A 24,451-nucleotide genomic window follows, 5' to 3' on the forward strand; every position below is an offset into this window, starting at 1 on the left:
CGAAGTCGACACTAGCAGCTGCCGATTAAACAGATCTTGATTAGACAAGTTTTGGGTGAATCGTAACGTTTTGCTGCTCTCAAGTTTGTTGGATTTACATAAAAACACAACGCGCGTTCAGCTGTGACGAGCTACACGTTTCTCCGTGATCGACTGGAGATGACTTGGCAGAGATGTGAAACTCCCATTGATTGATCTCCACTACACTCCCCGCTGACCAGAGAAAACACTCGATAGCGAATGCGAGAGGGGATTTAAATTGGACAAATACTGTCCACCTCGCTCGACGGATAAGGTAGCTATCTGTTTTCTCGAGCGGACCGAGGTAATCCGCTGTTAGCGCTCTTCAACGACCGGGCAAACCTCGACACAGTGCGACGTTAGCTAGCTTGTAATGTCGGCACTGTTGGACTTGTTTTCCCCTCTAGACTCCGCTTCCTGTTAGCCTTGGGCTAGCTGGAAAATCGAAATTATGCTAATGAACGAGCGGGTATAGTTAGCCAACGCAGAGGGGTGTAACTTTTCTACTTGTATTCGGCTACCCGCTGCAGTTCAGTTGCGATTTATTAACGAGCCTATGCTAATAACTTTGTTTCACAGGCTGCTACCGGGGCAGCTGGTTTTCTTTAGTTTGCTAACGCTCGACAGCTAGCCATCTTGCTTGTGTTGAGGGATTTAAGTATTTAACTTGACAAGCTCTTGATGGCAGCGAGCGGGCGATATTAACTTCAGAGCTGCAGTTGCATGTTCGTATATGCGTCTGCAGTGGGACCACACGTGTAGGACCCGTTTGCGTGCGATATTCGCCTTTAAAAACACTTTATATCACTGTGGGGAAAAAAGAAGCTCGACTGCTCCACTGTGAAAAGACAATAGAGAACCTGAGACTTGCTCAGCTGTTGTTCTTAGTAACGACGAAAACCCCCCACAGATAAGTAACTTAGACAAGATGATATTTTGACGATTATTTTTGTTAGACCACATGCTGATATAGCTACGATATATATGTTTTTTTTTTAAATACTTGTGTGCGTAAATAATTAAGCGGTTTACAGAGAGAGTGGATGTGATGCAGATGGTGTTTGTGCGACATATGAGGGCTGAACCCGCTGCCTCCAGGTGTCTCATCCCATTATATTGACACAACAGCTTTAGATGCCTCAGAAAACACTCGCAGTAGCCGGTCGTTATCAGAGGTAACTAGGTGGGTAGCCCGACGCGGAGCAGCGGTCAGAAGAGGGAGGCTCCTGTCCGTTTCTGGACGTCCATCTCTCCAGCCTACCTTCATCACGTCCATCCACCACCACCACCGCCGCCCTCCTATTCCTCTTCCTCTCCCTCCTCCTCCTCCTCCTCTTCCTCCCCAGCCATGGACCCCCCGAGGACTCGGTCGCGGTCTCGCTCCGGCTTTTATCATTTCGGCATGAACGGCAACGTTGGGAGCAACGGCAGTGGGAACGCGGTGGGTAACGGGAGCATGATGAACGCCAGCGGAGGAGGGGTGAGCTACCCGCAGCAGAGCAACCCCGGCTGGGCGCCGCACCACGGTGGTCGGAGCTACCCGGATAACCAGCAGCAGCACACCCAGGGGAGCTACCTGTCCGCAGGGGCGCAGCGCCACTCTTCGCACGGAGCTCACAGACACCCCGGGGCCGGTAAGCCGGCTTCAGTAAACAGGGCCTGCAGCCCTGCTAGATGCATCATTATACACACACACACACACACACACACACACACACACACACACACACACACACACACACACACACACTCTCACACACTCACACACAGGATACACCCCCCTGAGGGATGCAGGCAGACCACTAGCAGCTTAACAGGCTTTGAGACATTTAACTAAAAGGCTTGGTGCTTTCACTGCCAGCTGTTGCATGAAAGGCCAGCTATATGTCACGTCAGATGTGGTCCTGCTGTTAGAGGGCTGGATAGCATTTACTCAGGTAAACGAGACAAACCGGGTTCACTGAACTTTGTATTGTATGTTATTACCTGGCTTTATTCTTCTCAGTGCAAATAACACTGGCCCTCAGGAGGAAATTGTAGAATTTTCCCTTTGGATAATCCAGGCATGTTGTTCCTGAAGGCCTGCAGGTCGTAGCACTCCTGGAAAGTAATGCTATAGGTGATCAGTTAACTCAGTAATTACGTTTTGATTAACATTTTGACTTAAATGTAGAATGAGTAAAACAAGGGTTTCTGCTGGCCGATCAGTGGAAATGTTTCAAACTGATGGCTAAAGGACTCAAGCAGTAATATTGATGGCTGGAGAGCGATGCATTCTCATTTATGATCAGATCAGACATCGTTTGCCTCGTGGTTTAAACGGCCTACATAATACAAGCACTATGTATGAGAGGAGACTGATTAAAAGAGCAGTGTGGAGCCTTGAAATTGTTTTTGAAGTGAAGTATTTTTCTTCATAGCGCTTTTATCTCTTTGTTTCAGACTGCTCACTGCTGTGATGCATGCTTTCCTCTTGTTCACCATCAGCCCTTTCATTCATAAACCTTAATGCTATTCATCTTAAGATTTTTAGCCAGTGCACAGCTCTGTATCTTGCCAAAATAGTCAAATGGAACTCTCATCTTGCGGTTCAGATGAACAAGGCGTTGTAGTTTCAAAGTGCTGTCTGAAACAGAGGAAAGAACAGCAGAGTTGTGTTGGCACGTAATTGATTTCTTCACTTTGTCAAGCTAAATTTTTTTTTTCGCCTTACCCAGTATCAATTGGCTTTTCATGTCCACAACAGGAAACGGTTTGGTACCCGACACAAACTCGTTAAATTCAGAATGGAAAACTCACCAAATCCTTTCAGAACAAGGTGGAAGAAATCAAAACTGCCAGAGAGAAAATCCAAAGTGAGCCTCCTTTCATTGTTTTCAAAATTGACACCAGTCTGTTTCCATTACTGACCATCGGAAAGAGACTATAATACCTTCTGTAATACAAGATTGGATTCCCCCAGAGGCAAAAGTGCAGTGAATGAATTAAAACTGGCTTTTTAATGGGCCTCCTCTGTCGTAATAGCAGTGCTGTTGCCAAATACCCAAAATAAGCCTCACAGAGGGGACACACAAAAACACATGCTTCCCTAATTGAGAGACTACAGAGGGTTTGTGTGGATGACTTAAACAGTGTATCTCCCAGCTGTTTGATCTGTCTCCTCCTTCCAGCAGCAGCACATGCCCCTTCTTAGATGACTGCGGTCTGTGTGTGTATAACGCGTGCTGTGTGTAAGCGAAATAAGAGTGTGTCTTTAGTTTGTGCTTGTTTGTTTTTGTACATGTCACTGCATTACACCTCTCGCCATCGCTTTATGCAGAATGTGTCAGGGTTGGATTTGGGGTGTTAAAAACGGGCCCCCTCTGTCTTGGCTCCATTTTGTTTTGTTTTTTTCTCCTCCTCTTTCACTCCCCCAGTGTCAAGCATGTTTTCACCCAGTGTAGCTTTAATAGTGAGTGTTGCATCCCACAGCCTGACAACACCGCAAAAATAATAGCAACCACTTTTTTTTTTTTTTTTTTTTTTTTAACAGATACTCGTTAATTCTGCTATCATCCACAGATTATGTGGGTGAGATGGATTGTCTCTCTGTTTTTGACTTCAAGTCTTAAAGCACAGGAGAAAATTGCTACTTGATGACAGCTGATGCTTAAGTTCACTATCGTGCCCGCCTGACTTGATTGCCTGTCGTGAAAGAAATGGTGTCAGTCTCCCCCCAGCAGCCATGCTCGGAGGTCGTTTATGATCGCCAACAGAACCCGTTCAGGCTGGCTCACCATCCCCTCACCATGGCCCCTGGGGTGAATCGGCGTCAACAGACCTAGTTCTCCTCAAACACATAAGCTACTGAGGCCCAGGCCCCTATGAGGTCTAAATAAAAAGGGTTGGTAGATGAATAAAGATGTAAAGCAGTGTGTTGGCCCCCTACTTTTGGTGAGACAGTCAACCAGCCATCCCTCTCTTCTCCACAGCCACTAGCGGGGCGTCTTTGAGCTGTCACAATCGGCGGACTTCACATGGCTCTGGAGTCGCGTCGCAAAGACAAGAAAGGGGTGGTGGTGGTGGTGGGGTGCTTTCAGATCTGTTGTTTCTGAGGAGACAGAAGGGGCTGTTTGGATGAGGGAGGCGTAGAGGGAGAAGGAGATGAGGGAAGGAGACCACCCCCCCTTGTTTGGTGATTAAAGGGTTTTGGGGGACTGCTTGGAGCAAACTCTTGTCAGCTGAGTTCAAGGACATCCTTCTTAAGCTGCTGAAATGTCCGTGTGCACATGCTGCATCCAGATTGCACATGTGGACGGTCAGATAAACAGCTGGGAGAGCATTGTGTTCTGCTGAGATTATGTTTCTGGTATTAGTGCCTTATTCAGTGATGTGATTTTTCTTTTTTTTTGTAGTATTTCAGTTTTTCTGGATGTACTGATCTCATTCATATCATTAAGGAGTCTTTTTTGTGGTCTCTTGATCTTTGAGGAGACATTTTTTTTTATCCCTTGTTAAAAAAATGGGGAAGAAGCAAAGCACTGAGCTGTTGTTGCAGAACTAATAATGGTTCACTGCCCTGCTCAGGACATTTCAGCACAGCAGATGCCTGTAATCACAGACTTGAAGCTAGGGTTTCCGCTAATGCTACTCTACAGCGTCTCTCTGGTTTAATGGATAGAAGTAGGGGTGCAACCTGCAATCATTTAAATCATTTATTAATTTGTTAATATTTTTCTGATCGATTTGATAATCAAAATGACAGAAAAAATGTCAAAAATTTCCCAAATTCTAAGGTTGAGTGTTCAGATTCAGTGATAGAAAACAGACGCAAGCAACCTATTTTCACATTTGCGATGATGAAACCGGGTAATGCTTAGCATTTCTGCTTGATAAATGACTTGGACGATCATAGTTTGGTTTTCTTTCACCGACTAAACAACCATCAATCAGGCACCCATCTCAGTTTTTAATTGTACCCAATAAGACTGCAGTGATTAGTTGAAAGAAATTAACTGAACTATTATGATAATCAGTTCATCTTTTCAGTCACCTTTAAAGAAAAAAATCTAACATTTGCCTGCTCTAGCTCTTAAATGTGAGCAATTGCTGCTTTTATTTGTCGTTAATGATATTCACATTTTACAGACTAAACAATAAATCCATTAGCTGTCAAAATGCTCGTCGAATTAACCAAAAATGAAAATGATTGTTAGTTGCAGCCGTAACACATTGGTAACTTGGAGAAAAGTGACGGTGACGGCTGGAGACAGAAGTCATTAGCCGCATTCAAACAACGTTACATGTGAAAAGCCAACAAAACATTCTGGTGTGTCGAACACGTTTGATAAGTGGATGTCTGTGCGTCTGTTTCTGTGAGTCTGCTCGGGCTTTTCATGGCAGATCAGAGGGAACAGTTTGTCTGTGAGAGCCAGAGAAGACGAGTGCAGAGTGACATCTTCCAGAGACGGCTTCCTCTCTTGTTTTCAAGCAGGAAATTCAAAAGCCTGCTGGAAGACGCATGGAGTCTCACTGAGGAAGGAGGACTGTGACTGTGTTTTGTGAAGCAGGATTTTGGATGCACTTCTTTTCTTATCACTGTTGGATTTTGTAGTTCTAAGTCTGTTCAGGCAAATCAACCGGGCCTCATCAAGATAACAATGATTTTTTGGCATCCAGTCGGGTCTTAGAATGGAAAATAAAATCAAATGCAACCAGCTGCCTGTGTGTATTTCTGTTGGTTTAGCATACGTCCATGTGTCTTGTGGTGATGATGATTTCTTCAGCCCTATCTGATCTGATTATGTTTTTTTTCCTTTGTGGCCTGCAGGAGGACTGTTACATTTTCATCCGGATAATGTGTGCAGCGACGATCGGGACAAAGTAAGTATGAAACATGACCACTGCCTGTTGCCTCTGCTTTGCTCCTGGTTTGAATAGGATTTGTATGTCATTATTTTTCGTATTCATTCTCTCTTTTGTTTGTCCTCCTTTTGTTTCCAACCATCCCCCTGGTCTCTCTCTCCTCCTTTACCTCTTTGTGCAGATGGAAGACAGCCCGAGCCCGAAAAGGCAGCGTCTCTCCCAGCAGTCCATGTTGGATCTAAACTCCGCCCCTCCCTCGACTCCCTCCTCTCCCATTCGCCCCTGGGAGCTTCCTCCCAGTCGCAGACCACACCCCCACTACATGCCAGAGAGATGCCACACGCCTCTTCGAAACAGACGCAGGTAAATGTCTGTGTGTGTGTGTGTAGCACCAATACATATGCTATTGTTTTCATAATTAATCTGGTCATTTTTCAGCCAGTAAGAAGTCAAAATGAAGAAATGACATGTTTTTTGTTGCCATTTTACAATACAAAATAATCAGGGAACATTTAGGATGCAATTGTCAGATGTATTGATAATGACAATAATCATTAGTTTCAGCCCTTCATTAAATGTTTTGATAGTCTGAAACAAGAGGAGCTAACAGAAAAAAAACATAATGCTTGAATATATCAGAGCATCAATAAAATAACAGTACAGTGATGCATGATCGAGTCTGCTACTGAGTAGGTGTGTGATGAGAGTGAAAATCTCAATAATGTCTTTCTAACCTGACTGTTTGTGTTAAAAGCATCCACAGCTTAGACTCCAAAACCGATTTAGTTCTCTCTCTCTCTAGCTTGCTCGTTTTTTTTACTAGCACACACATAATTTACTTGGCAAATATATATGATTAAAATGCATTATCTTCTTCCTTTGTCCAGCTTTCTGTCCTTTATGTGTATTAGAATTGAGGTCAGGTTGTCATAGTCAAATTTAAAGGGGGCCCAGTTTTACACATCAAATTCTGCTTACAGGTCTTGTACACATAAATCTTGTTCAAAGCTATAACAAGCCTTTTTTTGTGGCTCCAGAGAGAGCTGCATAAATTGGTTTGAACTTTGAATACTAAGTAGGAAATTCTTAGTAGTTGGTAAGACGTGAACTTGCAACAGGGAGATGAGTTTACCACCTTTTTTTATCCTTTATTTGTGCAGGAGGAACTTATGATTACCCTATTAAAATTAAATAGCAATTCAAATATTTGATTTCAAACAGATTAGATTATGTTTTACTTAAAAGAATATTTTGCCTGGATGATATTTTGTTGGAGGGTCTAATTTTGATTTGTAATTTTCATATTGTCCTGAGCCTAGCTGCATCTAGCATATCCCACCTGTATCTCTGATCTGAACTGCTAGCAGCCGTGTTGCATAGTAGGTAATGTTGGTGCCACATTTTGACAAAGATGTTTGGAATCAAAGAAGATGAGATCTAAGGTTCAGCTGCATCGAGTATTGTATTTCTAATGATGCAAGTTTTGTGTTTGTGATGATGCAGATGACAAAATGCCTCCTATTCCCTCTACCTCAGCCCTCCGATGAGACGCCAACGTGGCCGGAGAGACCGTCTGACCCGCCACCACCACCACCACGCCCACAACAATCACCACCACTACAACAGCAACAACAATCACCACCACCACCATCACCACCCCAACGCCCACCATCATCACCATCACCACCTACACTCCCACCACGGGCTGTCGCCGGGCCACCAGGATGAGAACTACCGTCACCCGGCTCCCCCTCAGGGCTACACACCCTACAGCCAGCAACCTCCCCGAGGGCTGGGGCCCGGTCCCGAGGACCGCCCAGGGCACCATCCACCAAACCCCTCCCCGAGGCCTCTCCACCAGTCCCCCAACCTGTCTCCAAGGCTGCTGCACCCTGCAGCCCATCCACAGCACCCGCACCCACATCTCCACCCACACCCATCTCAGCAACAGAGCAGTGTGGTGCTGGACCTCCATGAACAGGTGAGAGTTCATAAGATCATGTGGACATATTGGTGGGGTGTATTGAGAGGGAAACACAGTCCAAAGAGCTGAGAAATGAACTGATGTTTATGACTGACAGTAATCCTCTTGTTTTTGTGTGTCTTCTTCTCACATCGCACAAGAATGACACAGACACAAAAACAACACTTTAAGACGCTTCATCTAAAGATAATTCTATGTGAAAATTAAACTAGCTACTCATGGGAATATCAGCTTATTTTCAGTTAAAAATGTCGACTACAGGAGGTCGTCTAGTGTGATTTTACTGTGGTCTGTATTATGTTCAAAGCAGTGACTGTATTTCCTGTAGATTATCAGGGAACACAACTCATCACCATGTTGGCAAACTGTTTAATGTGGGTCTTCCTGTTAGCATGTCTTGCTCGTGTGACTGTTTTCTACAGTGGGGGGATTATTCAGTAAGATTATTCAGATAGTTTGAAGTTGCTTGGCATAAGGGAAAGGCTGTATATCACATTCTGTCTAAAATTGATCACCTTGTCCCTTTTTGATCTCCATTTTCAGGGTTCAGTTCCAGTATCGTATCCTGTGTCTCCACCTGGAGCACCACCAGGCCTGCCGCCTCGTTCTGCCCCTCAGCAGATCCCAGCATGCTCGGTGGTCTTCAGTGGACAGCACTATCCCGTCTGCAGTGTCCCTCCTCCTGTGAGTGTGTTATGTTTGTGTAACGGATTCAGCTGGAGATTTTGCAAATTTACTTTAAGTGATGAGTTTTCATCTCTGTTTACTTCTTGTCTCTCGGTCTCTAGGTCCTTCAGACCTGTTCTGTGCAGCACTTACCCATGTCTTACCCATTCCCATCGCTGCTATCCAGTGACCCAGCCTTCTTGCTCCCCCCTCCTCACCTACCCCATCCCCCAGCACACCTCTCCCACCACCCACCTCACCTGCCCCAGCCGGGACAGTTTGGCCCCTATCCGACACAGCAGGCTCGATCGGTGAGTAAGAGTTCATGTTAAGCTTGTTTTTTGTGGATTTGTATTATTGTATGCTCTGTCTGTGCTCCATAGTGTTGAGTCATATAAATAAATGCAATGAAAGGAACATTATCTGATGCAACTTTTATGGACGTTCTAATATATTGCATCCAACTCTGAATTGACAAGATTTGATTGATTGGATCCAACTTTCTGTGCATCTCTACAAGAAAACTACCTTAAAGCAGGTTTTCATTTGAAGAACCACCCTGACAGTCAGCACCTTTCAGGGGAGCATTAAAAATTCCACCTGCTGCATAAAAAATGCAGCAGCAAAAGGGGTTTCTACAGTGGTAAAGCAAAAGAGATTATGCATATTTTATACATTTGAGTTGAAGCAATTTGTGTGGGTCTCCGTTTAGTGTTTGCAAGCGCTTGGAAATGGTGTAGTGTTTAGTAATAAATCAGGACAGGCACTGAAATACAGTGTTTTAAAAGATGTTTGCCTGCACAGCAAACATCAAAGTTACAGTAAAGTGAGTCAACTCCAGCGCTGGTACATGCCCACATTGTCTTTTGTGTGGCCCTGATATTAATTAAGATTTACTGCTGGCGTGCAGGTAGTTTTTAGTGCTAAGATTTACTGCTAATAAAAGCAACTGTCGAAGAATTTAGTATGAAGCAAGTTTAGTAATATTTTTCTGTCACACGCCCATCGGTTATCTAGTGTTCAGATTGTTTTGATTTCTCCCGTTTCTAAGATCACGTAAGATAATCTCAGATGTTTCCTTCTCCACCCTCCCAGCCGTTACAGAGGATAGAGAATGACGTGGAGCTGCTCGGAGAACACCTGTCTTTGGGTGCAGGGCTCCACTATCCTCCCGCCACCCATCCTGCCCTGACACCGCACTCTACCCAGCTGCACTTCCTCTCCCATGACCCCCTGCCCCAGGAGTTCTTTGGAGTGGTGAGCAATAAAAAAAAAAAATCGATAAAATGTTTTTCTACCTTGTGCGAATGTGAGTGATTTGTCATTAATCTGTTGACATTTTCCACCTAGTCCTATCCAAACTTTATTCCTCGGCGTCTCCCGGGGCGACGGTACCGCTCACAACAGCCACTGCCACCTTCGCCTTACCACCCCAGCCTCCTGCCTTACTTCCTGTAAGTAGATCAGTCCATTAACTTGCCAAGATAAGACAGTTAAGAAGTAAAGGATTATATTTTAAATTGTGTTTGCTAAATATACAGTTGATGATCTGATTCTGCTTTTGCGGGTTGTCTGATTACGTTGACTAATATTAATCTAAACAGCGGCAGGAGAGAAGACAAAATCTAAAAGTCCTTATGAACATGTATAATCCTTCTAGAGATCTAATTTGATTAGATATACATGGAGAGGAAGGCCATTTAGAACAGATTACTTCAAGAAACAATTTTTTTCCCCGTTTTTTGTAAAGTGAGCATAAAGCATAGTCTGTTTTATTTTGTTGAAACTTTAATATGAAGGTTTTACATAGTCTTCTTCAAGATACTGACATTTTGAGAGGTCTTACTGATTTATATACAACTAAATCCTGGAAAACAAAGGTAAATTAATGATTTAGACAGAAGTTAGCACTACACAAAGGAAGAATTCTTGGATAGGGAGGGAAAAAGTGAAACATTTCTTGAGCCTTCAACATAGAAATCATTCCAAAGATATTTGTCCTACATTCTTTAAATAGCAGTAAAATATTAAATATACACAAAACTGAAAAGTAGAACAGTATTTTAAAGGCATACTACTCAGCATTTATCTGTTGCTGTTTATAAACGCACCATTCAGAGATGAAAGAAACTTGAAAGTATCTTGTCAGAATTTGTGATGTCCAGAAACATCCTGAACGGCAAAAAAATTAGAAAATAGGAAAATACAGGCAGGTCATAAGTGAGGGTAAGGAATTTTTTGATAGTTTTTTTTATGAAAATCCTTCATTGTTTATCTTTTGAATTTGATGGAAATATATTAGAAGTACTACTGCACAGCTTAGTTGCCTAATTTGCTTGTTTGATCAATTAAACTTTAATATTTATGTTAAATCTCTCCCTCTGTAGTTCAATGCTGCCAGTCCAGCCCACAGGTCCTGCGATCAGTCTTGAGCTGGATGTAGACGATGGAGAAGTGGAAAATTATGAGGTTTGTCTCTGTTTTCTCCCTCTTTTTTTTTCACTATATATTTACTCGATGCAGACTCTGATCCCTCTGTGTCTGATGAACTTTTTCCACCCATAGGCCCTCCTGAACCTCGCTGAGCGTCTTGGAGAGGCCAAACTCCGAGGACTGACCAAAGGAGACATCGAACAGCTTCCTTCTTATCGGTTCAATCCAAACAACCATCAGTCTGAACAAACACTGTGAGTGTCACACATGTTTCTGATTACAGAGTAACGGGTCTCTTTTTCATACTTGTCCCCCAAATTTTACAGTCTAACCTGATAATCAATTGCCCTAAAACTGCCTTGATGCCCACTGGGGTCTTATAAACGTGCCAGACTTAACTTGCTAATGTCTATTGTGTTGCAGGTGTGTGGTGTGTATGAGTGATTTCGAGTCCCGCCAACTGCTGCGAGTCCTGCCCTGCAGCCATGAGTTCCATGGGAAGTGTGTCGACAAGTGGCTGAGGGTAAGTACCACCCCACATAGAGGCAGCTCGCTCACACTGTGCCCAACCTTTGAGTTAATCTAAGGCAGGAGTTTGCTAAGTTATTACTCAAAAGTCTGCATTTGATTTTTATTCAAGGTCAGGGGGTCCCGAACAGTCGGCTAATAAAATACATTGAATCAAGTAATTAACGTCTTTCTCGCATCTCACATCCTAAGTTTTTAAATATTTAAAAAATGCTGCAGTAAACCAACTTAAAAATGATCAGAAAAGCTACTTGGGTATTTTGGGGTATTTTTTATCTTGGCATCTAATTATTAACAGTGCTGGAGTGAAAGAACTTATTTTAATAAGGGAAGATAAGAAAAAAAAAATCTGTAAAAGACCTTTGTGGCCATTTGATTGGAGTTTTCTGAGTTATGATGTTGACCAAAACGCACCGTGAAGTCTATTTGTATCAAACTCTGACACAGACAGCAGAAGATAGAAGCATAGATACAATGGAGAGAAGGAGCTTGCTCATAAATGACACCAAACGCAGCAGAGACTCTGCCTAGTTTTTTATTGCATGACTAAAATTATTACAAACATCTACATGCCAGTGTGGTGGAGAAGCCTTCAAGAGTGACTTTCCAAATGAAAGATATAGTCACGTTTGACACTCAGTGGACTATTTCTGATTCAGACATATTCTCACAACCACATTTAAACTAGTTGTAGAAATGGTGTACGAGGGGAAAAAAGTGACAGTGTATCTGTGATTTAGGGGCTCATAGTAAATCCTCTGGCGTAACCTTATTTTCATGTACTTGGCAGTAACAACACTCAGCACTTAATGTCACACAATAATGTGCTGATGACTGGTGTAAGGTTTCTTAAACAGTATTTACAGAGTGAAAAACAATCCAAGAATGGGTTAATTATTTGTCATAGGCACCTCTTAAATATAGATTTTTTGTTTGTGAGAATCTGTCTTCACATCTGTTAGATCAACAATCAGACTTGTGTCTCAGTGTTCTTAAATTCGGCACAAAAGAATCAGTGAAGTCTGTAAACCACATTAAAGCCTGGGACAGGAAAATCAGGAAAAGCTCTGCACATTACTTTAATACATATTTTCCCAGTGATAAAGCTAAAAAAGGCAATTCAACACCAAGTTCTTGTGTTCCTCATAACCCAGTGTTATGATTTAGGGGCATGATGCATTGCTCAGATCCTCCGTGTGAATCAGGTTATAGATATTACAAATCAATACAAAGCAAATAAAGATGTTGTCATCATCTGAGATCCGTAGAAATGGTCTTTTTATTGGAGGGTGTAATGGTGAGTTCCAGTTTTAGTTCTGGACATTTTCTGTCACTGAAGATTAAACTGCCTCTAAAAACGTAACTGGATCATTTGTTTCCTCTCTCTGTCCTCAGGCCAACAGGACGTGTCCCATCTGTCGGGCCGACGCCTCAGAGGTCCAGAGAGACTCCGAGTGACCACATGAGGGAGCCAGACACTCCTAAATGTCTGTTCAGTGCTACCTGCTCCTGATATAGTGATACACATGTACATCCTTACACACACACACACACACCCCACTTCCTTGTCTGTTTGTGCAGCACTTCCTGCTCATTTCTTATCCTTTAAATCTTAATCACCTCTCCTTTGCATTTGTCTCGCCCCCCCCAGTTTATTTTCCTTTCTATCAGTGTGTCCCATTCACATGAATGAAGGCCCTCACATCTCTCAGTGAATTACACCCTGCCTGACCACTATTCTGCTGTGGTGTGTGTGTGTGCATGTACATGTGCATGCAGAACTGTGCAAGCATTGTTCAATCAGCCCTGTAATGTCGGGCTGTGGTACAGGACTGTGTTTTCTGTGTGTTTGTGTGTGTGTGTGTGTGTGTGAGAGAGTGAATGAGAGAGATTTTTAGGTGTCCTGGAGCATGCCTGAGTTTCTGTTGTGTATCAGACAAGAGTTAGTGACATCTGAGAGTTTTTGCTCTCACGAGTGACTGATTTTACTTCCTGTTTGTACGTTCATGCACTGTCCGTCTGTATGCATACTGTGTGTGAGTGTCTGCGTGTGTATGTACGTTATGTTATGTTGACTTAAATCCTTTTCTCTAGTTTGACACTAAGGGTCCATGTTGCCACTATACGGTTGCCTATTTGATCCATTTGTTTTAGAAGATTATTATTATTATTATTATTATTATTATTATTATTATTATTATTATTATTATTAAACCATTATAAGTGATTGTTTGTTTTCCTGCCTGGCAGTTACCTCATCATTCCGGTTTTTGGTCACCTTTCATTACGCTTCATGGCACTACTTTGAAATAAGCACATTATATATTTTTTCTTTTTCTTTCTTTTCTTAGTAAAAATGAGTTTGTCTGTGACTTTGCGGTGGCACATGTGTTACATATATACATATATCTATATATACTGTATAAATCTATGAATATCTGTATACCAAATAAAAGGCTTGATATGAACTTTTTAAACTTTGCATTTTGTACTTTCTTTCTTTCTTTCTTTCTTTCTGTCACTTTTTCTTTCTTTCTTTCTTTCTTTCTTTCTTTCTTTCTTTCTTTCTTTCTTTCTTTCTTTCTTTCTTTCTTTCTTTCTTTCTCTCTGTCACTTTTTCTTTCTTTCTTTCTTTCTCTCTGTCACTTTTTCTTTCTTTCTTTCTTTCTCTCTGTCACTTTTTCTTTCTTTCTTTCTTTCTCTCTGTCACTTTTTCTTTCTTTCTTTCTCTCTGTCACTTTTTCTTTCTTTCTTTCTCTCTGTCACTTTTTCTTTCTTTCTTTCTTGAATTGTTCTTTCTTTTTCTTCTCTTCTTTAGCAAATTAAGACCTGTAGTACACCAGATGTGGCTGCGCTGGATTACTCTGTATTAAACGTTGTTTTCATTATTACAACCTCGATTCCAAATGTTAATTTGGTATCTAAGTTGTAAAGCTGATTTTTGGTTTGGATGTGTAATGACTTGTGCCAGCAGGTGGCGTTACTGCTCTTGTAGACCACCATTTCTCACCATCTGCCATAGTTGATCTCAGGGACTCACTGAGTGTGAACCCTGTGGGTTATAATACAAATATTTCTCACTTGAGAAGACGGTAAACACATCCAACATCTGTTGTGGTTCTCATCAGATTGTGTCGCATTTTATTGTACTGATGCACTCATAACTTTCACCCTTCAAACAAGAGCAGGAGTTAATACAATAAACCTTTTGTTCTGCACAATATAGCACAATTATTCCCCCCAGAAAACTACGTAAATGTGACAGTAAAACAATAAAGACTAAGAGGAATAACAAAGTTCATAAGTCATATGAACCTGACTGGTTTCACTACCAGCAGTGTATTCTCTCTCAAACATCTAATCAATTAAAAACCACTGTGGACAGCATCCTTAACAGAGAATCAGTGACATGCTCTTTAACTATAACTGTACACTGAAATTTAAATAAGTCGGTACACTCGGCGTGCAGCCAGGCCGCCCCCTCCCCTCGCAGCACACGTCTGTTTCCCTGACTGCACACAGCTGTTTCCCTGGCAGCGCACGCCTGTTTGTCTCTCGCCTTCTGTTGATTTACAGAAGAGAAGCTGTGTTACTGTACGTACTGATACAGTAGCTACAGTTGGACATCACCTCGCGGCACAAATGCCTTTATTTTTACAGAGAGCTGCTCGAGGCGCAGAGAACGCAAATGTCATTGTTTTTGACAGAGTACAAAAATCACCAGTTTTCCTTTTTTTTTTACACTGAGCCTTTCTGTGACTTCTGAAAGAGATTATGCAGACTTCTGTCCAAACATGTTGGTTTAATGGTTTTATTGGTAAGATCAAAAAGCACAAGTGTTGTTGCTGTGGTTGTCTTTAATCCTGATGTGTAGGTGTCACTTTGATTTCAAAACTGAAAAACACGAGGTGATGCAGGTTAATGTCATCAGAAACTCAGAGGAAGTCTGATCATTTCCTCCTTTTAAGAGGCGAAGTGGATTCTTGTTTTGAGTTCATGTTTAATTACACGAGAGGCCTGATGACTCACTGTCCTCCCGTCCTTCACCCTGTCAAACTGTTTGCTTCTGCTCTCCTTATTTCTGTTCATCGCCTCCTCTTTTTTATGGGTCTCTTACTCCCACTCTGCCTTTTTTTTATTCCCCCTCCTCCACCACTTCTGACTTTGCTCCTCTTCTTGCACTCTCTTCTGTTTACTCCGTCGCCTCCCTTTCTTTCATCCTCCACTGTCTCACCACTCTGCTCTTCCTCTCCTCCTGTCTTTTTACGTATGCATCTTCTCGTCCACCCTCCTCCTCTCCCATCCTTGCCGCTCTCCGCTGCGATCACCACCCACTCCTTTAACTTGCTTCCGGATGCCGAGCAGTGAGGTGGAAGAGATGGGGGGGATTTCTGACTGAAACTGTCTGCCCAGTTTCTCAACTTAGGGAACAAGCAATATTTGTCCTGTCTTTGCTTTCCCTTTCCCACTCGTCTGCCTCCCATTTCACCATCAGGGTTTTATGAGGTCAGAGGTTGCACAGTGTCTGACGGCAGGTGAGCCCCCTCTTACTTTGTGGTTAAAAAAAACACACTTAGATGTACTGAAGAATGAAAAATTTAGTGCACCACATTCACATGTACATCCTGACTGCAGTGCTCGTCTAAACAGTTCTTTTCTCACAGTATCACTGTCGCTGCTCATGAGGGGCTTGAACGTCCTCCTCTTTTGGCTGGTTAGTCACACTCCAGTATGTCTGACTGGCTGTCTCATCCACAGGCTGTGCCCAGACTGGTGACATGTTCCAGACAGCTTGTCCTACAGTGCCTGCAGAGGAAGAGTAACTTTTTTTAAAAGTCTATATGTTTTAGTTCAAAGAGAGAGGAAGGAAGATAAAACTTGTGGTGAGAATTTTCTCTATTTTATTTTTTTTCACATGCAGTGAAATTAAATCCGAAGGTCTTTTGTTTGAGTCAGTGTATTACATTTGTAACATTGTTTGCTACTGTAGTTTCTGGGCTGTCTTCATCAAAGGTGTTGATATGTTGACAAAAGGATTCCACGGAGGCAAGGCTGGGTGGAATGATAGAGCAATCTTTATTGAAACTGATCTCAAGCCTGCGTCCAAACCAGGGCAGCCCCTCCCTGGTGTACTTAGGAAATCTACAAGTAGCCACCCCCCCTTCTCTGTCCATTTGCTCGCACCTGCCTGCTTCCTCTAACTGGTCACTTTGGTGGATTGAGAATCCATCTATCCAATGGGAGAAGGAGGCGTGATCTCCATCCTCCATCTGGAATAGCTCATCATCTGGACATTGCCTAACTTTACCGATGAAAGCTTTAATGCTTACAGCCTGAAGTTGACTGGATTGTCTCTTCATGGTTCTATGGAAATGTATACATTGAGTCAGCTCTGAACATCTGGCATAAAAGATAAATTCAGTCCAAAATCAGTTTTAGCTCTCTATTGGGCCTTCTCCCTTACTTATCCCAAAACTTAACACACATAGAGCAGATTAATGGCTCCTGAGGCCCCTGAACATTTAAACAACACACCGGCCACGCTTCTTACCTCACCGTATGGGAAAAACAAACTGTCGCAGTTAAGTCTTAGCTCTGAATGTGTAACTGTGCAGACACCTCACTTCTTTATGGTTCTTTTGTATGTGTTCATACATGTGTTGTTGCATGTGATTCTATTTCACGCAGCAGAGTTTCAGGTGAACGGAGACGTTACTCTGGAGAAATCAAATAATGTTAAATTTGAGCCGTGACATCACATGAGGCCTCAGAGCAACTGTCAGTTCAGCCACATGTCTGTGTTTTGTTTATCGTCACTTGCAATGACAAAGTTATTTTTTAATTAATTTTTTTGTGAGGTTATTTAACTCATCTAACTGACCACTGTTTAACCAATCTCTGCCTCCCATGAATCCTTTGTTTTCATATTTCTGGACAAAACAATTGAGGTTTGATGAAAAAAAGAGAGAAATCAACACTTATGATCCTTAAAGGAAAATATAAACAATCAGACGTCACAGCTTTTATTGTGCAAAGATAAAACTCGTCTGAGTAAACAGATTTGTTTTTCTCCTTTCATTTTCATTCTGTTCTTCCTCTGATGCTTAAATGAAGAGAGGAGACACTTACACACCTCAGATGTCTGCACCACTCTCCTCCAGGCAGCACACACTTCTGATGTGTAAGTGCATGCTTGCCTGTGTGTGTGTGTGTGTGTGTGTGTGTGTGTGTGTGTGTGTGTGTGTGTGTGTGTGTGTGTGTGAGAGAGAGAGAGAGTAAGAGCAGTATGTGTGTGTTATGCAGACTGTCCCAGGCTGACAGGGTACATGGATTCTCCATCCTGCTAGTTTATAAAAAGAAAGTGAGGGCACAGTGAGCTCTGCCTGCTTCACTTACATTCACGCTCTCTCACACACACACACACACACACGCACACACACACACACACTCTCCAGCTCCCCTTTCGGCATCTTTCACCCTCAGCAGCTCCGGCAGTGTGAGGGTTAAATGTGAACGTGTCAGCAGGGCAGGTTGTTTCCTGCCCATCACCCCGAGTGAAGTGTGTGATATTTATTTCTTAGGGATTTCCTCCCTCTGTATGCTGAGTGGCTGCTGGCCATGTCCTCATGTTCTGAGCTGTCAGCGGTCATCACTGTCAGTTGCGGGACATGAGGTGTGTCGGGGGTGAGAGAGCGAGACAGGACGAGGAAGAGAAAGGGACAGAACTGGGGTGTGTATGTGTGTGTGTGGATAGGATGGAAACTACACTGAGGGCTCAGGCTTTCCATCTGACACATTTAGTCAAGAGGAGAGGTGAGTTCGGAGGCAGAGTGCATCACGTGTTGGTGATATATATATATACATACTGTAGGATATACTGTACACACTGTGCACTCTGAACACACACATACACACACACACACTCACTCATGGGCAGCAGGACCCTCCAGTCGCCTTCCCGGTCTGCTGGATAATCCGCTCTCCAGGGAGCTGGTGTGATGCAGTGCCGAGCAAAGTTAATGAAGTCACTTGTCAAAGTATAAATGTTGTAATTATTGTCACATGGCTTCATATTAACCGCAAAGTTTCAATCCTAAACAGAGAAATAATAAACTCTTAAAACTCTGATTTTTTGTATGCACATGTGCAATACTCGGATGCCTTTAAGCATCAGTTTTCCATGAAATTACTTGACAAAGACCTGGAATATTTTGAAGAAAGAAAAAAAGGTACAACAGACTATTTAACCAGCGTTTACTCTGATTTCTCAGTGAATTAGGAGGTTTTTTTTTGAATCAGGAAGACCCTAAATGCGTGAATACATATCAAAGTAGTTTGACACTGAAACGCACACAAGTTTCACTGGTGAATTAGTTATAAGTGAGACCTCACTTCAGAATGTGGTACATATTAGAGTTAGGTAGACATAAGTTAGAGTCTTTTGGTCTAGAGCCTGACCAATACTGATGTCAATACCAATATAAGGGAGTAAAAAAAAATTGTACTATCGATGTGTCTGCATATATAGCACACATTTTTTGCAATGATCTCCCAAATGTGGTTCTCATACAGTTGTGACAAATACATATAACAGAGGCTGGATATTTTACTGTTTTACAAATTATTTCAAGCCTCTTTTTCTTCTTACATCTGCGCATATTGCAAAATTCATACACCAACACCAATCTAACTGTGGCCAATATCAGTCACTGGTATTGGCCAACCGATAAATCAGCCAGGCTTTAATTTGGAAACTTTTAACCAGCCTGTCCTGACCAAATAAACATATGATTTGATTATAAAATCAGTTTATTGCAGCACATATTTACGTTTCTCTTTAGGTGGCGACCTCTAGTGGCTTTAGTAGTTATTACAGCAGCAAACGAGGACGTGTGCAGAAGAAGTACAAAGAGCAAAATGTCCTTATTGGGAGGAGGTATGAGATGGACGAGTAGGTGAGAGTTGTTTCAACTTAATAACCTAGTTTGGAGTTTTGACAATTGACTATTCAGTTGTTGAGGATGTGTTGCAATTCACACTTGCAGTTTTGTGTTTTGTTACATATGAACAGTCCATATTTAGTAAATATTAAGGAAGGATGGCTGTTGTCGGAGACCCATGCCGAACAGATGTTCTTACTTACTATGAAAAATGCAGGAGGTTGTCAAGGGAAAACTCTTTATTAATGGCCTCGCAGTTGCAGAATACATTATCATGCACAATAAAACATTAACATGTGCTTAATAATGACTAATAATGAACCAAGATGTTGCTGATATGCATGATTTAGGCAACTAGTTCATGGTTAATATGTGCAAGTTTGGAAGTGTTACCAAACTCTAAACTTTTTCTTCTTCTTCCTCTTTGCAGTGTTAATTCAAAAGCAATCTATTCTTAGCATCATGGATCTGAGTTTACTAATTAATTACTTAACTATATTAATTCAAGGGGTTGTTGTAAGACCATGTGGACTCCCAATTTAGTTTACAGCTCTTATAATAATCTGATAATAATCTTTACTCTATAAGTTTTAATAGATTCTCAACCAGCAGATGAACTTCCTATTCATCAGGAAAACAAAAAACAGCCTTACACTGCAAAAAGTCTACAAAATAAAACATTCTTGACAGATATTTTAAAAGAAGTATAAAAACCAGTGCACACATAACACACATATGCCCAGATGTCACATTAAATATACTTCAAGTGTGTACAATTTAGATTTAAGAGATATGAGTTTTATTTGCCATCTCTGTATCTTGTTGTTTCTCTTCTCTGTGCCTCTGGAGATTGTTTCAAAGCCTCCATGGTTGCAGTGTTACATCAGTTTTCCCCCCAGTGATTTTATTTTATTTGAGAGTCTGGACAGCGCATCTGATGCCAGCTGGCTTCACGATATGTGAGGAGGTCGTTTTGCTTTATTCTGGGATTTGCCGACCCACTCCCCACCAGAACGGCAGATCAGGCCACAGAAATACAATTTACCGCTGTATTTAGATGATGGCTCCAGGGCGACTTTTTGAAACATCAAAAATTGAGAACTATTGGTTTATGTCTGGAGAAAGGGTTGGCAAGAAGGTCAAAAGCTGCAAATGAACCAATTTTACAGATGTGACTCAATCTGTGAGGTTGAGGTTGGTAGAAAAGTGTGACTTACTGCGACAGTTATCACAGGAACTGCACATTCAGGATTACAGGGCGAGATGTGGGATATAAAAATAGATCCAACTTATCTCCACCTCCATCAAACATGTGGACATGTAAGAGCTGTCTGCAACATGAGGTGTACGGTGTTTTCAAAATCTTTCCCAGTGAGTCTTGTTTTCAACATCCATAGTAATTATTACATTTAAAACAAATAATTTTATTATGAAGAGACAAACAACTAGTGAACACTTTGTATACAGACTTTTGCTCATCAAAACGGAATATAAGGGGAAATATAGGTTGAAAATGATGGGATCCCAGGCTGGATTCAAACCAGTTTATGCATTTATATTTAGAGACGTTTTTGTCCAAAGGAACTTATAGTAATTCACACGTTCATAAACTGGTGCCATGCAAGGTGCCGACTAGCAGATCAGGAGCAGTTTGGGGTTTAGTGTCTTGCCCAAGGACACTTTGACAAACAGACCAAGGGAATTGAACCAGCAACCTTCCAATATCAAGACACCGGCTCTATCTACGATCCACTGCCACCATGCATCTTGTCCCTGGGCCAACATACACCACGCAATACACGATTACCATAATATAATATATAATGAAGAAATATGTCATACTGGCTCTGAGCAGATCATTGCTGAGTTTATAATGTTTGTTTATTCGCAACATGTGTGAAATATATTTACAATGTCAACAAGAGCGAAAACAATGTTGAAGGTCTTTAAGGAAAATTCATAAGTACATTACACGTCTTGCCCAAGGACACTTACGTAGGCTGAAGCGTAAAGAGGAAGACCCCACTCACTGGTCTAACTCTTTGACATATGGTGTTAATACAGGTGATCTTTCTCACAAAACTGCCTATCTGCGCAAAGTAGGCCCGTATGTGTCAGATTTGGTTCAGTCAATTTGTTTCCCTCCTCATAACCCGATGAAATAGACAAGACACCGAGGACTGTGGACAAGAGGAACAAGTAAAAGAGCGGAACACTGGTCACTCATGAGATGTTGCGTCCCAATTGCGATTCTGCAAACCATGGATATGCTGAACTTTTTCCATTTCTTTATGTTGTAACTATACATTTCTTTAAATCAAACTTTACAACTGTATGCTCCTTTTGCAGCCCCAGCTTCACTCAGCCTGATGAGCGCCGGTGGAAAAATGATTGTACACAACCAAAATACATTCAATACATTCCTCTGTGGTCGCAGTAAACACAACACATGGCCTCACCAAATGCTTTGCTATATCAAAATCTATTCAGACATATCTCACATAAACCCCACATGAAAAGGCATCCTCCCAAATCATCAAGCCATCTGGCGTCAGATGCTTATATATTATCAAATCACTGGAGAAAGCTGATGTAACACCATGACCATGAAGGTTTTGAAATGATAACCAAAGGCACAGAGAAGGGCAACGAGAAGATATCAAGATGTCAAGCTCTCTCACAGTTTAACTTTGTTCAGAGAGTGCCAGATTACCATAGAGTGTTCCAGGCGAAAACCAGCTAAAAGACACTGTAAACAGGCCTTAATACGTAGCAGGGAAAACACCCAATCTGGCAACACCAGCCACCACCATTAATACGGCATCTCTGTATGATTACTTAACACAATTTAATGAAAAGGTCAGATATGATCCAGGTAGGAAAAATCTGACCTTCGTGTGTAAACTTCACCCCTCGGGTTTCAAGAAGCAACTCCGTACATCAACAACGTCAACAGCAAACCTGACATGGCACATTGAACTGAAGCACCTGGCGCACCTTTTAAGGTATGTGTGAGTGAATAAAAAAATCAAAAGACACAGCAACAGTGTGCCAAAACAGATCCTCCACCACCCAGATCACATTAACTGCGTATAGTAGCGCCTCCGCTGTCGTCATGTCCCAGCTGCAGCTGGACCACCTGGTTTTGCAGTATATTGTCAGACAGCTGCAGTTTCAGTGTTAAAACTGATAAAATAATTGCCGTCTGTGGTTCTGTATGGGCTGTGGCAATCATTTTGAAAACTAATAGCTCACAGCAACATATTGGAAAAAAAAAAGAACTATGAACTAGTTCATTTTTGGAACTGTGAACTTAGTTCAAAATTTTGAATTATGAACTATGAGCTGAACTAGTTCATTTTAAAATGTGTGAACTGATCTTTGAACTAGTTCATGTAGAAAGTGAACTTTCCCCAACACTGCTGACCTGTATGTTGTTGGTGTTCGTGCATCTGTCTGTATGTGTTTGTGGACGTGTTGTTTGAGGATGAGGTGTTGGCTGCGGGCCACGGAGTATCCTGAGTAGCTGAGGAGTGCTGAGGTCAGCGGAGGACTGAGTCATGGTGACATAACGCTGCGAAGGGTGCAAACCTCTCAGTCACACACACACACACACACACACACACACACACACACACACACACTGAGTAAGTCAAGAAGTTTTGGGAGCATGTTGTCTCCTTGTCTGCTGCAGTCTGCTCACTGACTTGTGTTTGATTCGTTGGCTAAAAGAGAACAAACTTGCCCTCAGTTGGTGTTTCCTTTGAGGGTTGGAGCTCCGTCTCCATCTGATGCTGCTCCTCTCTTTTATAAACCGTACGATGTTCAGCAGGGGTTTTCTCTTTGTAGTTTTACTTCTTTCTTAAAAAGAGGGTGCTTAAAATAAATTCAGATTCAAGTTCATTTGTATTCTTTTCCTTCAGGCATATTTTATCAGCTTAAAGTTTGCCTGTGCATCTTGAAAAAGGACTGGTGATGTCACATTAAAACCTGGATACAGTTTAGGAGGCAAGAACCTATTAATTCCTATAAAAGCTGCTTAGTGGCAGATGAACCCCAAGAAAATATACTTCCAGGCTATAAAGTTACCTGGATCTTCCACATCGTGTGGCCCATAGAGCATGTGCACTACAGACATCCGCCAACCAAGCCGGATAATTTCTTGTTTGGCAGCCGTGTAATTTTAAAAAGAGATAAAATGATTTAATCTTGTGGCTCTTCTAGACTTTTCAAATTTAATTGGCTGGAATGGCTCAAATCATGATAGTGAAAAGTCAAAAGTTGCTAAAGAAATGATGTTCTTCCTGGTGGCTTGATGGTTGCTCCTAGCTAACAGCAACAACATGGTAGCTAGTTGGGAACATGCCAGGACTTGCCTATCAAGAGCTCTTTCACTCATTTCCATTTTCTCTGCACTGGGACTTTTACTTCTTGACATGTTATTCTTGTTATTGATCATTTAATTAAACTAATGAGCAAATAAGCTAACAGCATAGTTAGCAAACTTGTATTACTGTCTGTAAACTTTTCTCTTTTGTCGGGTCGTTTATACTCAGAGGAGGATAATAAAACTGGATGGTGACGCACGACACACAGCGAATAAAGTTCAACAGCTTCAATAGAGTATGTTACACAAAGGTCAGCACTGTCAGCACTTGCTAGGCTATTTGTGAGCAACACGACTTTGTGGGTCAGAGTTAATCACAGTCTTTGACCCCGCTTATAAACTCGATGACTTGGTTCAGCTAAAAACAGTGCAATATGTATCTGATCATGAACACTGAACTGTGACATTATGCTATTTTATTCTCAACGTCATGTCAGTACATTAGTGGCAGCAGTCGGTTGATACTGTAAATATGACTTCAGACAAAGCTCTTTTACGGGTCATCAACATCCCTGGTACCATCAAACCCCCCAAAGCAAAGCGCCAGAGGTCTGCCATGTTACGTTTGGACTGCAGTGGTAACCTTTTCATGCTCCAGCTCCAACCTATTCCATAGGGCTTTGTGTGTTTAACAACATGCTGTATGTT

At 42.0% G+C, this 24,451-nt stretch overlaps 1 protein-coding gene across 1 annotated transcript; it reads left to right on the forward strand.

Moving 5' to 3' along the window:
- The first annotated feature begins 63 nt into the window (after positions 1–63).
- LOC119007647 (E3 ubiquitin-protein ligase RNF38-like) lies at positions 64–13,953 on the forward strand. Its single transcript, XM_037077446.1, has 12 exons — positions 64–1,655; positions 5,831–5,883; positions 6,047–6,228; positions 7,402–7,846; positions 8,393–8,533; positions 8,638–8,826; positions 9,611–9,772; positions 9,866–9,969; positions 10,903–10,984; positions 11,081–11,202; positions 11,372–11,471; positions 12,872–13,953. Exons 1-12 carry the CDS (start codon positions 1,370–1,372, stop codon positions 12,932–12,934), a joined length of 1,929 nt encoding a protein of 642 aa, XP_036933341.1. The 5' UTR covers positions 64–1,369; the 3' UTR covers positions 12,935–13,953.
- The last annotated feature ends 10,498 nt before the right edge of the window (positions 13,954–24,451 follow it).

Source organism: Acanthopagrus latus, chromosome 18, assembly GCF_904848185.1.
Source record: "Acanthopagrus latus isolate v.2019 chromosome 18, fAcaLat1.1, whole genome shotgun sequence".
In the NCBI taxonomy this organism is placed as follows: Eukaryota; Metazoa; Chordata; class Actinopteri; order Spariformes; family Sparidae; genus Acanthopagrus; species Acanthopagrus latus.